Here is a 14807-nt window from a genome sequence, read left to right as displayed (position 1 = left end):
ATTGGTAAGTGTCGAAGACTAGTCTTCACAGTTGGTGTATCTCAACAGATGCAATATAACAAACCTGTGACAATTTGAGCTCAATCGGTCGTCGAATTTACGAGATAATAATGAAAGAAGAAAACAAAACCTTGTGTCACGAAGTTGTGTGCTTTCTGATGCTTGACTTCGAGACCTCAAATTCTAAACTTGAGGTCTCGAAATCAAATTCGTGGAAAATTACTTCTTTCTCGAAAACTACGTCACTTCAGAGGGAGCTGTTTCTCACAATGTTTATACCATCAACCTCTCCCTATTACTCGTAATCAAGTAAGGTTTTATGCTGATAATTATTTTGAGTAACTACCAATAGTGTCCACTGCCTTCAAACCTTGCAAAGGTTGTGGGTTCGAATCCCACCTGAGTAATATGCCTGAAAAGAACTCGAGAAAGCTTTGAGTATACAGTGCTAACACAAATCGGTGTATATGGGTAAAACCAAAATGAATATCTAAAATCTTGCTAACCATCTTCGATTCAAATTTGTGATTTGTTGTAGTCATCATAATATGCACTTTAACTATTAAGGGTAGGATCATTAATGTTTTGTTATAGATACAATTTAAAGTCACATGTGAAAGTTGCAGCTGAATCTTTGGGAACGGACACCAACTCTCGTAGTCTAAGAAATGATTCATGCATAAATAGTTTCTCCGAAAAATTACCTCGAAGGGAATCTATTTTTAGGATAGTTTAACTATCAACAGCTGCAGCGCTTCTCGCCACGTAAGTTATGGTAATTTTTGACCAATTTACTAACCTATACCTTTAAAGCGACATTTATAAATATAAATTCGTGTTTTTGCCTGCTCTCAAATCACATTAATGATCGTAAGAATTGACAAATTACTGCTTTTAGGAAAACTACAAATCAAATCTAAAACACACGTCCGAGCAAAGTCCCACATTCTGGCGAACATATCGATTGAGCCGGCGGGCTGAGAGCTTCACACCGCCCGTATGGGAGGTGCCTCGTCGACCGGTCGACCGGCCGGCCAAACCCGTATAATGACCCGTGTAGAACAACCTTAAAACCTGGCGGCTAGTCATCATTGGGGATCGTTAATATAGCCGGGTGAATAATAAATCAACTCTTCCAACTGCTTGAAAAAAAAAAACTACCAAGTCATTTTTTTTGTGGTAAGTCATGGGTTCGTAAAGGCACAGTCTGAAGCCAGATTCAAGTAGTGTTAATAACTCAATTAAACAGAATACAAATACGTATTTGAAATGAATTATTGATGAAGTTGTCTATGAGGGGAATAAAAGGTTGAGGGGAATAAAAGGTTGACGTCCAGCGTATGATTAGATGGTGTCAAACCTGCGGGGATTGAGGTACTTGAGATCGAGGGAGCTTCACAGCACAAAGGGTTCAGCAAAAAAGCCATGGGATTTCCAACACAAGATTCATGTGTAGTTCATTGACCTTAGTGGCGTAACTAAGAGGGAGTGGCGTGGGTGAGCAAGTTGGGGGAATTTTGAACTTATACATTCTAATAAGCTTTAACGTGATAAATGTCAATTTGACACACGTCAGAATACCTTATTTAAAATATTAAATACAAACGAAACTACAAGGTTAATTAATTGGACAGAAGTGCCAGAATTGAATTTAAATGAATTGAATGGACAAGGACATTACCAAGTGTGCTTAGCCTCTGTTAAATTCCACCCTAGCTCCGATGCTGCTTATAATGGGTGCGTTCATTTAGCTTCTGTCGGTCGACCCGCTGTGCATGGGTGCATGCTCACTCGACGATCACTCACCGCTCTCGTAGTTACGTAATACACACGGGGCCAGCCCCAAGTGACCCACTCCACAAGCAGGGCACTGGGGGCTGGCCCGGGTGAGCCCCTGTTATGACGTACATGCTGTTCGAACGTACCGGGGTCGAACCAGGGAAGCTATTCGAGCGCACCCAATGTTCTGGTGGCCATCTTTGTTTTCTCCCATTTAAACTCATTGCCGAACAAACTTAGAGAATGAATCAGTCTGGTTCTTACAACATAGATGGTTTTGTGATTGTTTGGTGCACGACAATGGTGGATGCAGCCAAGACATAGGCCTTTTTTTTCGAAACAATGGCTTCAGCTTTGGATTCGGCTTCAGGCTCCGTCCTCTCGTCTGAAGCCCTGAGCACGTCACAAAGGCCAAGCTAGCCTGAGCCGTCCAAAACAGAAGCCATGGTTTCGAAAAGGGCCTTAGTTTTACGAATGAAAACTAAAAGCATGTACCTTTGAACTCTATGGAGAATTGTACAAAAGCGTCTGAAGATATGACTTGTGCTAACCTTTGACTATAAGGGCTTGTTTATAACCACACTAACGTGTCTATGGGGGAGCGATCGATGGGATAAGAATGGGAGCGAGTCCAAGTTATTTTATCAATAGTTAATTTACATATTCATGAAGATTGGAATCCAATAAAGGTATGGAGGCCGGAGAGGAACGTTGACCGGTGTGTTATTTTTGTTCCTGGTCAAGCACCCGAACGATCGAATAGTTTCTAATTAAACACGGATAGAAGCGACAAGATTGCATGCAAAGTTTCTTCTTGATCTTGATATTTTGTTAGCACAAATAGCCTCAGCCTGTTGACGTGCAGTCCCACATGCATCGCTAAATTTCGCACTTTTCTAGCCTAAACGCTGGGACATATGGGCCATTTCTGCCTCAAAAGTGGTAATGTGTTCCTCTGGGGAATAGTGCGTGGGTGAAGAGATTGTCTGTAGCAGTCCTTGATTGTCTGTGGGATTTGAAAATTTAGTCCATCAGTTTCATGTTTAAAAACCCTGATATAGGAGGAACTCGGTCAGACACACTGGTGGCACATTTACCATGAAACTATTCATGTATAGAATACACACCAACGGTGGGAAAGAGGTTGTAACATCGATCTCAATCCTTCACCAACAAGATACGGGACAGTTGATGTACCCCCAAAGCAAACGATATATGACTTGTTCAACAAGAAATTGGCAAACCAACATCATATGACAATAAGTCACAGCCCAGAATATTTAAAACGTACATTGAACTTGTGTTATTCCATAGCCATAGAAACGCCACGCATTTTCCCCCACAAATATTTAATTTGATTACTACACGTAACTCGCAAATTTAATTAAAAGAAAACAAATCATATAGCTCCTGGGAGTTTCAATATAAACGGAATAAATTTTCAGTACAATACGGTGAAATGATATAAACATTATTCCCAATAGAAATTTATTTCACTGCGAGTTCTCCAAGAGTTGTCTTTCATTCATGAACATTTCTTGCTTGACAACATACATTACTGCATGTTTTGTATCCATTGTACACGCAAACGCACTAATGAAATTTGATAACATTGATTGACAACAAAATAAATAGTCACATACACTAGGCTTTGTTGGGACTTAAGCGCAAGGCATTGATATAAATAAACAACACCGTGTGCCTTCTAAGCGCTAGTAATGGACGAACTGCATTCGAACGCCGGTCAGCAACCCCGAAGCACAAACAACGAATCCAAGTTTGATTTGTGTGCCGTTAATTTAAATATTCAAGGGTCCCGTGGGAATGTCCGGTTCAGTATTAGATTAAAAGGCTTTGTAGGGCTTTGAAAAAGAATCAGGAATATATAATTTTTATTTTTCTAGAAGAAGGGCACTGCGCCATGTCAAGGTTTCGTTCGGGTAAACTGTTTTGATTTCGAAGGAAATTTTAAACAGTTGGGGAAACTGCATTAATTTTTTTTTACAAATCTTGTGAGGCAGAAATCTTTTAGATTAGATTGTGTGATGGAGGGAAACATGCACCAGACGCGGAGTTCTGAAGAGATGCAACACATGTAATAAAGCTGTTAGAATGGTTCTTTGTTCTACATCTCAGCAAACTATGCTCAGAAATTAGAAGAAAAAAAAAAAAACATTCAAGGAGCAAGTCTTTAAATAGATGTTATTCGCGTCCAAGGGAAATAAATTATTTGAGCGATCGCTAGATTAAAAAAAACCCGATATCGAAACATTGCTGTATTTGTGTTACCTACGAAAAGAGAATGTTCAAGTAAAAAATATGGACCATAGCACAAAAGTGGTCCACATAATATAGGGATCGAACCACTATGTGGACGTACCCACGCCCACATTGTGTTTTCCTACAGTATTGAAGAATAATATTCTGCCGTACTGATTGAGTACGGTAGATGGCCTTAGCTTTCGATCCAAACTGGACATTCTTCAGAGGTATAAACAAGTACAAACAAATACAATATCCATTTATAGAAGAGGAACGGATCCATCCGTACTTATATAATATATCTTGTCCATAAGTGCACATCACAGAACAAAGGCAGTGTCCACGCCACATTATAGAGTCGTGTGAGTGCAGCGGACTTGAACGTGATGCATAAAGGAGAAAAGCCAGTGCACGTACATGCATTTTTAAAAAACACTTATAGAAAATACAATCATGATCAATCCAGCTATTCGCTTGAATTGATTCCGTGTACACGTGCTCTTCGCAAGAAAAACATGTTTGTATGCTTCGCATACAGTAGCATAATATATTACTCGCAGTAATTGTGCTAATAGGGACTTTTCGTTTTCGACGACGGATGGTTCTGCGACGGGTAAGATGACATTTGGCGTCATCTGCGCATGCGTCGGCTTTGAGGACGGTCGTCCCTCAATTTCTACGACAGTACTTTGGATGAATCTTCGTTGTGCTGAAAACGACAACGTTTAGGTAAACAACCGTCGCAGAACCATCCGTCGTCGAAAACGAAAAGTCCCTATTGATGTCACACTTCAAACGAGGATCAAAAATTGCTAAGTGCTCACGGTGTCTTTAGATGGATTAATATTAATTGTTTTGTACAACAATCAAAACCATTGGGGAATGGTATCCCCTTTTCCCCCAGAGTCACCAAGAGTACAACTAAACAAAAATACAATGTCCTTACTGCGAATCCCAAGTGATATGTACAACCGTACGCACTTCTTTAGTCTACAGACTTAGCGCGTCAGTGAGGGACAGACGACAGAATGGTGGGGGCTTGTTTGCACAGGCAGTGTAAAGTCAACTTGAAGTTCGCCTATACTGCAAGCATTAAACTCTTAAGTGGCTGTCAAGTGTATAATGGCGGGTCCTACTGCGCCGTATCGACCGATGTACACAGCCACAAAATTATCTCGCGCTTGGTTTGAAGCTTCTAAACATCTAAAACATTCTAAAACTGTGGTTGAAACATCAGTATGTTTGGATGGACACATTTTGTAGCCCTTCTTGAGAAAACAGGTTTTATGATGTTTACCGCAAACCTCAGTGCCCAAAGTTCCCCACACCATGGCAAGTTTTAAATCCCGTAAAAGTAAAGTTTGACATATAATAATTGAGAGATTAAATTTATCTGATTTTCAATCTCCACTGCGGTTAAATGATGCCTTATCATTTCCTAAGCTCTTGAAAAATAAAGAATCCCAGACGGTCCGAGCCATAGGCTATAAACAGACGAGTCATTTCTTTTAGTGATTTTATATTAGGAATGGCTCGCTAGTCGGCAGACGATTTTCAAATTCCTTCCGCTTATGTCATGTGCCCGAGTGATTTTTTTAATAACAGTGGCAGCAAGAAGCGCATGGGACATTGAATTTGCACTATTTGTGTTTGAAATTAAACATGGGGCCTTGGGGGTTAGTCTTCGTAAACTTGAGCACAAATCAAGAAAATCTTCAGAAAATCCATGTTTTTGAATGATGAGGTATGCGTAGTCAGTATGGTGAAACGACTGGTTTTAAATGAGAGCAAGTGGGGGGGGGGGGACTCAAATCGGGCATTAACATCAGCTTGGCGTTAATACCCAATTCACAATCAACACTCAAAATCACAGATGGAATAAGGTGAAATGTGCAGTCGTGAAGGGCAACCACTGGCTGAGAGTCGTGCGTAGCTCGTAATTATTTGCCATTGTTTGTCATCAAAGATGGCGGTCAGTGACGTCATGAGCAATCCAACTTTACGAAGCGTTAAGTGCAAACTTACTTTGAAATGCTTTGAAAGTCGTTTGTAATGTGGACCAGGTTCAGAATATGGATTTGTGAAAACCCAGATAAGCGGAAAGCCACTATATTAAGTATAAAATAAAACAACATTTTGGTTGGCGTAACAAATTAGCCCAAACTTACACCATAGTTGTCGTACTCCATGTTGTTGTCGTCGTACTCTGGCAGATTTTCAGGCTCATTCTCGAATCGTGAATAAGGACGGAGTGAGTCTTGCCAGTCAGGTCTGGGGAGAAAATATTATATTATCTTACAGGTCTTACAAAACATATGAACAGACACTATTTTTTTTCAAACGGCATCCTACCAAAGTCGGCTTCGACAATATTATGTCATCTCTGAACTCAGTAGGGAAAACGATTCGAATTCTGGTTTGATTAACAGAATAATAAACATACACTTTTGTTTAAGAACATGCAATGAAGATTTAAGATTAACTTGGTTGTTGACCCCAGCAAATTTGTCCACTTGGGGCGCCCTCAAGAGACCTTAAGCTTCAGGACCTATTAAACGAAAGCTCTATGCTTGGGGTTCCTTCGTTGATTTTGGCGCCGTTTGAATTGTGCGCGGTGTCTCAACATCGCCTGGTTTGGAATCTGCCATGGACAGTGAGACGAAGCTTAATACGTCTCACTAGTTTACCCAACGTTTAAAACTAAACAATCACATAGGGCGCCCTCAAGAGTCCTATGCCTACCTTGTTCTGTTGTATATGACAAGAGCTGTGATGTACGACACCAAGACGACTACAAAGCCTATGGTAATCCATAATGCAGCGTGATTGATGACTCGTCTGGTTCTCAGAGACCGCTCGTATTCGGTCTCGACGCTGTCGCTGTATTCCTCGTCATATCCATCTTCATCTGAAAAAACCCAAATTAAACGTAATTTTCAAATAGTTATATTTTCAGAAATTTCGAACGTCAACTATCATTTGTGATTGCTCGAAAATGCTTCTTCGACCAGGGTGGATTTCACAAAGAGTTAAGACTAGACTTATCTCGAATTAGGACAAGTTACTGACGTCCTTACTTATGACTAGCCCCAAGTTTTTAATATCTCCTAGCACTATATAGTCCTTAGTTAGGACACTAGTCCTTAGTTAGGACACTAGTCCTTAGTTAGGACACTAGTCCTTAGTTAGGACACTAGTCTTCAGTTAGGACACTAGTCCTTAGTTAGGACTAGTCCTAACTATTTGTGAACTCGGCCCAGGCCCTTACTCTCTGAAAAAGCTCGGTCAAAATTTACCCAAAGAAGGGTCCGCACGGGCCATACTCAAGACCGGGTCATTACGACTCACTTGGGGGGGGGGGGGGGAGGGAGGGATCAAAAACACTTTCAGTCACGTTTAGCCCCAACAAATAAAACAGGTACTGTTTGGAAAATAAGTAAGGCACCTAATCTAAGACGCTCTATATTCTAGTCAATTCTAACCCGGTCCAGTGTCTTTTAGAACAAATAAGTGATACCAAAATTGTAAAGACATGGAAATTACACATCCTATAGAAACATATCCATAACCACACATCCTTACTACTTTTTGTAAGACAGCATAATACCCGTAAACTCCAATATGCTTCCAAATTCATCTGCTTCCCTATTTATGAATGATTGCCACCTGTTCAATTCAAGTCTCTCCTTTTTCAATCAACAGCAAAACAAGTTCGATCCAATCACACAAAAGACCCTCATGAAAATCACACTTTCGGGTGGCAAGGTTATGTCAGTATCCTTGTCAACTGAACAACAAGGATGTATGATAAAGTCTTGTGAATTTCTATCACTGGTACATGTAATATTATGAGCTGACTGTTAAAGGCACTGGACGCTAATGGTAATTACTCAAAATAGTTGTTAGCGTAAAAACTGACTTTGTATTAGCGAGCGATGCAGAGCTGTTCGTTTATAAAACAGTGTGAGAAACGGCTCCCTCTGAAGTAATGTAGTTTTTGAGAAAGAGGTGATTTCTAACTAAAATTTCTCACTCAAATAACAAAAGGCGTCAGCTGTGGAAGCCTTTTAATTATGCACCTGAAATCATACAAAGTAATGCAACAATGGCGTTGTTAACAAACTATTCTCTTGCAACTTCGATAACCAAATGAGCCAAAATTTCCACAGGTTTGTTATTTCATGTGTGAATACTGCCGTCGATTTCACCAAACTCCTCCCAACTTTAATTGGGTTTGATCTTATGACTTTTGGGACGAGTTAAGTTCCGTATCCAAAGGTGTAAGATGCATTGAACCCGTCCTAAAAAGTTAGGACGGGTTACTCGTCCTAACCCGAAATGGGTTTAACCCTAGAGTTTGTTGAAATCGGCTGCTGGTCTTTGACAATTACCAATGGTGGCCAGTGCCTTTAAACCCTTTTGCCTCCGACTGTGTTTATTACTGGTCACACTGTTGAAGGACGGTACGGGAAATAGTGGCGGGTATCCGGGTATGGTGATGGGTGTCCTCAAGGAGGGATATGGATACGGATGACGTCACCGCTACGGGTTCAGTGTATTGCTATGAAGACCATCTGCGGTTGGCCCCCTGTATGTATACCTACTGGTATTTTTAAGTTTTAATCATTGGTTCTCATTAAGGGGCCAGACTATTGTCGTTTTACTTGGGCTCAATTTAATAAGCCTGTAAGCCCAACAACTTGCTAAACACAAAAAAGGATTGCTTAACAGAAACAGGCTACCAGCCAAAATGACATTAAGTTGACATTGTTGTGATTGTTTGCTTGTGAACGTTTGCTAAACAAATATATTTATAAAATTGGTCCCTGTAATATTCTGCCCAAATGGCACCTGACCATATTGCTAACTAAATCTGTTTCCTGACTAGTGGCTACGACTTTGGCTTTGTCACCGCATCATCGCGCATTGAAACTGCCCTTGCCAACACCCTTGGCAACAGCCATAGCCGCTAATTCTGACACGGACTAAGTCTAAAATGTGGTTCCATTGATTTTGAACGAGAGAAATCAAAGATGACTGCAAATTATATTATAGTCTGTTGACTTTTCTGTTACGATGAAGACCAGCATTTCGTATTGTGTTGAAGACAGGGGACGTGACAAAGGTGGTGGCATAAGGAGGGAGTTTAATAACTTTCAGACGAGAGGTTACCTCTGTCCCTGTTTATACACAGACTCAATTATAGTTGTGCAGAGTCACGCGACTGAGGCGACCCTCTCGTTAAAAAGAAAGAGCATTCACTAAAATACAACAGCAAAATCCACACAACGATGTCTAATAAGATAATCTCTTGTACTAGAATTGCTTTGAACCATCCAATCAATAGCATACAACTCAAACAGAAAACAGCGCATGTTCATTTTATTTTATTATTGTATTCTGATTGTGAAGCCAAGGACGCTCAGTAAAGTGATTTTAATCACTGTCCTACTCTCTAAATGTAAAAGAGTGAAAAACACCACTCTTTACATTTCGAGCTGTCCCTCATACATGGCTCTTCAAAAAGAGTGGTGGTTGTTTCACTCTTTTAGAGGGGTTTCACTCCAGGACAGAGTGAAAAATCACTCAAAAAGATGCAAACTTCAATCTAAAAGAGTGGAAGACCACTCGAAACAGTTGTCCTTCATATGGCTCTTCAAAGAGTGCTTTTTCACTCTATTACATTAAGAGAGTAGACATGAACCATATGGAGAAAAGACACGAAAGGGAGTTTCAGTTTAAGATGTTGGCGGAAAACCTCAGAGAAATACTCCATGGGACACCAACACGCAACCAGGTAGGGACTGAAAACCCAATCCACATACATGTAGTGCCACTGGCGTGTTTCGAACCAGGGAACCGGGGTCATGCTGACGAAGAGAAGACAAGGAAGGAGGTTTCAGTTTTAGATGTGGGAGAAAAACCACAGAGAATATTCCACTGGAAACCCACGATGTCAGGGACAAAACCAATTCACAAAGCGCCCACGGTTGTGATTCGAACCGGGGATGGTGAGGAAATAAACCACTCAGTCAACCCGAAAGATGGTTCCCTTTTAACATCTTCCAAGAGTGCCCACGGTGTGATTCGAACCGGGGGTCCTAAAGGTGGATGGTGAGGAAATAAACCACTCAGTCAACCCGAAAGATGGTTCCCTTTTAACATCTTCCAAGAGTGCCCACGGTGGGATTCGAACCGGGGGTCCTAAAGGTGGATGGTGAGGAAATAAACCACTCAGTCAACCCGAAAGATGGTTCCCTTTTAACATCTCCCAAGAGTGCCCACGGTGGGATTCGAACCGGGGGTCCTAAAGGTGGAAGGTGAGGAAATACACCACTCAGTCAACCCGAAAGATGGTTCCCTTTTAACATCTTCCAAGAGTGCCCACGGTGGGATTCGAGCCGGGGTCCTAAACGTGGAAGGTTAGGAAAGAAGCAACTAAGTCAACCCAAACGCCCTCTCCTTTAAATATATATTTCAAAAAAGAGCACAGTAATCATCAGATCAGACAACAGTAAAATGACAGACAAAACAGCAATAGTGGATAGAAACATACTTCAGTTGACGCACTTCCAGCAATGCTTTCAGGAGAAATACAAACAAACAATTTAGTAAAAAGCTTCACGTCCCTCGCTCTTAACCAACAACATGATGTCATTAAAATGATCAAGTTATAGAATTGACAGGCGCCGTTTAGAGCCCCCAACTATAGGCAGACAATCATATTTTCAGAGACGGAAAAGGGAAATTAAGGCTAACAAAAATTGACGTTGAGAGTCTAAATTAATTTACTCGTTTTACAGTGAGGTATCAAATTTCTCGTTTGATAAAAAAAAAAAAACCTCTTTAAAACTCGGGGTATTTGCCACTTTATAAATAAACCTTATCTACATCGCTCTTTTTTGCCCCATCTATATCAGAAGACCGTGTTTTATCACTATATGAAGTGTATTTTCCAGAAGCTAAGAGAGGGCGATATTGAACGGTGAGAATAATTAAATCAGCCCATCACATTCTAGCGCGAGCAACGTGAACATGATATCTTTCTCTCCTCGTAGCATTAACGAGGACGGGGTCTTTGCACGCGCGTCCCGGCCACCGGCCCCACTGCCAACGAACGGGGGAAAAAATCCCGGACTCGCGCTCCGGAAATTTAACCATCGTTTCGTAAGATATGGGAAACGATTGGTGACTATAAAGTAAAAGAAGGAGACTTATTGAGTTTACACAAAAGGGTATTCAACTGCATATTGTCTAGATAACTGTCTATAAGTACGAATGTTTTTGCCTCGGCATTGTGGTCTAAAAATAGAGCTTTTATTTGGAAAACGTTGAAAGCATGTCCTTGGGTAGTCGCGGCTGCAGCGTCCAGCTGAATTCAAATGCGAAATGTGATTGCAAATAATATTAAGTACTTCAAAAACATGAGAGAATACGATTTAATAATGTTGTGTTGCAAATGTACTTCAAAAACATTAGTGGATACAACTTAATAATGTTGTGTTTAAAGGAGCACGTTGCCTTGGATCGGTCGAGGACTAACACGGTCGGCCATTTATGACTCCCATAAATGGCCGACCGTGATAGTTCGCGACGTAAAAGGAAAACCGTGCAGTTTCGAGTGATACTTGTGTGGATCATTATATTCTACTTTTAAAACATCTTTCTAACCATATGCATTTCATAACAAACGGTTTCAAACGCTTTTAATAAACCTACTCGTCCGATCCAAGGCAACGTGTTCCTTTAATGTCTGAAGTGCAAACTTCAATCATAATGGAAATGTTTCCACTTATAGGTCTCCCCTTCTCACAATTATGAAACTTAAACGAACGGATACATTACGAAGACGTTTGGAGCACATTGACCGAAACGCAATTACAAAACGTCGAGCAGTACACAACGGCTTTTGTCAGGGCCACCACTACTCACTAAAGAGATGTTTACAGAGTGTCACCGCGAACCTTACTTTCTAAGTATTTCACAAGTCTTCTCTTATAGTTTCAATCTGAAATTCATCAATTAGAAATTCAAGTTTCCACACATTCTTTCAGTCTGAAATACTGTCAAAATTGATTTTTATTGCAGACTTATGCACATAAAAACACTGATTTCTCCTGATTTTTCACAATAATTTTGTTATTCCATGTGCTTATCATTGTTGTTAACCTTATACACCGATATGTGTTAAAGGGAAGGTACACGTTTGGTAATTACTCAAAACAAATATTAACTAAAACCGACTTGGAAACGATCATTTGAGAGCTGCTGTTAATAGTATAAAACATTGTCAGAAACAGCTCCCTCTGAAGTAGCATAGATTTTGAGAAAGAGTTAATTTCTCACTAACATAATAAAAGACTTTTAGCCAGAACTTCTTTTATTCTTATCTGAAAGCACACAAATTCAGCCAACAAGGTTTGTTTTTCTCTCATCATTTTCTCGCAACTTCGATGACCAACTTAGCTCAAATTTTGACAGGCTTGTTATTTTATGCTTATGTTGGGATACACCAAGTGAGAAGACTGTTTTTTGTTTGTTTTACAATTACCAAACGTATACCTTCCCTTTAAGCACTGTATGCCGAGTGCTTTCCTGATTTATGAAAACAAATCCACATGCAGACCACTCGGGTGGGATTCCAACCCACGACCTTTGCATTGCTAGACCAGCGACCTATAGCCCGGTAGAGGCAGTTCGAATCATACTGCAGCAGTTACTACATCGATGGTTGACCACACACAACATGAACACTGTTTTGCCAGCTCTATACCAATCATGGGACCTTTAAAGGCAGTGGACACTATTGGCAATTGTTTAAAGACTAGTCTTCACAGTTGGTCATGTATCTCAACATATGCATAAAATAACTAACCTGTGAAAATTTGAGTTCAATCGGTCATTGAAGTTGCGAGATAATAATGAAAGAAAAAACACCCTTGTCACACGAAGTTGTGTGCGTTTAGATGGTTGATTTCGAGACCTCAAGTTCTTAATCTGAGGTATCGAAATCAAATTCGTGGACAATTACTTCTTTCTCGAAAGCTATAGCACTTCAGAGGGAGCAGTTTCTCACAATGTCTCCCCATTACTCGTCACCAAGTAAGGCTTTATGTTCATAATTATTTTGAGTAATTACCAATAGTGTCCACTGCCTTTAAGTAGGCCTGCCAGTTGTCACGTTTTCAGGATACCATGATTGTTGGTTCATGTTTTTGTTGCAAATCTAAGGCAACGTGTTGTCTCATAATTAGAATTTTGCTTTCTAATTTGACACTGTGTCACATCATGGTAATGTATTGCGCTTTGGTGAGTGACTGTGGAGTAATATGTGTTAATGCACTAATGACCAGTCACTCACCACAAAGCAATATTCCAGCATCATGCCTGAAAACTGTATCCAACGAACACGGGCTCAATTTCATAGAGCTGTTCAAGCAGAATATGTTATACACTTCTGCTTAGCACCATTTAGTAGCAAGACACCAGTCACAAGTTCATGGGCTCAGAACGTGCGTCAATTTGAAACAAAAAATAAGCATACTTTGAGGAATGAATTTGTAAAGAGAAGTAGACCTATGCCTAACCATGGCCTAACTAAGCATCGACCTTCAGTCTGTATTAGGCACTCTAAACTATTTCTTGCTTCATAATGAGAATGCATCTTGAATATCCATCCCTGCAACCCAATCGCCCAACTGGTAATCCGAGATGGAGGGAGCCCCACATTAAAATGGGCTCGAATCCGGTGTCTTAACATCCCCCGGATCCACCTCCGGCTGGGATCCGGTTGTGAAAATAATCCGGCGAACATAATCCGGCAAATGTAACATCTGCGGTCTGTGTGTACGTTCAAGCATTACAGAGATAAACCCTTCCCATGTAACAACAGTGTATATCATTCGTGTCTAGCTCTCTAGCGACATATGTCTTCATTTGTATATTTCAAAATAAATGGAAGAAAAAAAAAAACCCAAAACAACTGAAAACACAGAGTTTAGAATTCGATACTTTTCAGAGTGATGCACGAGGCCTTTCGGTCCACATGGCCGCTTTTCAGGCCGTCTAGTGCGGCGCAACACCCCGCAAGGGGCGAACTTAATCACCGTAGCTAAGTGGGTCTGTACTCCCATGTGATATCAACTCATCAAAAAATAAAAGATTTTTTTTTCTTTGTGAAAGAAAGGAAAACAACAGTCATTTCGTGGTGTTGCTGTACATTTCGCGGACGAGGTGGAAATACAGTGCGAGGAATTCGCCCCTAGCCTTAAGTATAGCACTTTTCATGTGAAATGATGAGTTGTTGGGTCTTATCTCACGTCTTGTAGATTGAAACTTTGGTAACGGGGGTGATGTATTCTACCCGAAGATCGAGCAGCTGATGTGCTTCGCCTAAGGCGTAAGAACTGGTTTAATTACACGATAGTAACACCAAAGGCACGGCTGGCACGAAATAAAAGCCTCCAAAATAAGAGCAAGATATGCCGGAGTCTGGCGAGAGGTGCGGAAGGGGCGTCTGGGCTTATCGCACAAGGCGGGATCCTGTTTAAACACAATTTAACGAGACGGGAGAAACTAATTTCGACCGATTCTCTTTCTTTTTTTTGCCTTATGGAAATTGAATTAAAAAAAGGAAATCGATCGAAACTTTGTGGCGAGCGGTATTCAAATTAGTCAGAGTTTTTGGCACTATTTCTATGATTCAATAAAAATCCATATATATCTGGTACTTTTTAATTTAGAATCAAAACGCTGCACACAAGAAC

At 40.6% G+C, this 14807-nt stretch overlaps 1 protein-coding gene across 1 annotated transcript in view; it reads right to left on the bottom strand.

The window, feature by feature from the left end:
- Positions 1-14807, bottom strand: part of LOC117302779 (cell wall integrity and stress response component 4-like) — a 28266-nt gene that overhangs the window by 1104 nt on the left and 12355 nt on the right. Inside the window, exons 3-4 of the mRNA XM_033786814.1 lie at positions 6784-6949; positions 6210-6312 (exon numbers count right to left, since the gene is read on the bottom strand). Of these exons, the coding sequence (XP_033642705.1) occupies positions 6210-6312; positions 6784-6949 (269 nt within the window). The remainder of the gene's footprint in view (positions 1-6209; positions 6313-6783; positions 6950-14807) is intronic.

The sequence above is a fragment of the Asterias rubens genome, chromosome 18 (assembly GCF_902459465.1).
Source record: "Asterias rubens chromosome 18, eAstRub1.3, whole genome shotgun sequence".
Lineage (NCBI taxonomy): Eukaryota > Metazoa > Echinodermata > Asteroidea > Forcipulatida > Asteriidae > Asterias > Asterias rubens.
This window is presented reverse-complemented; position numbering and strand designations above follow the sequence as displayed.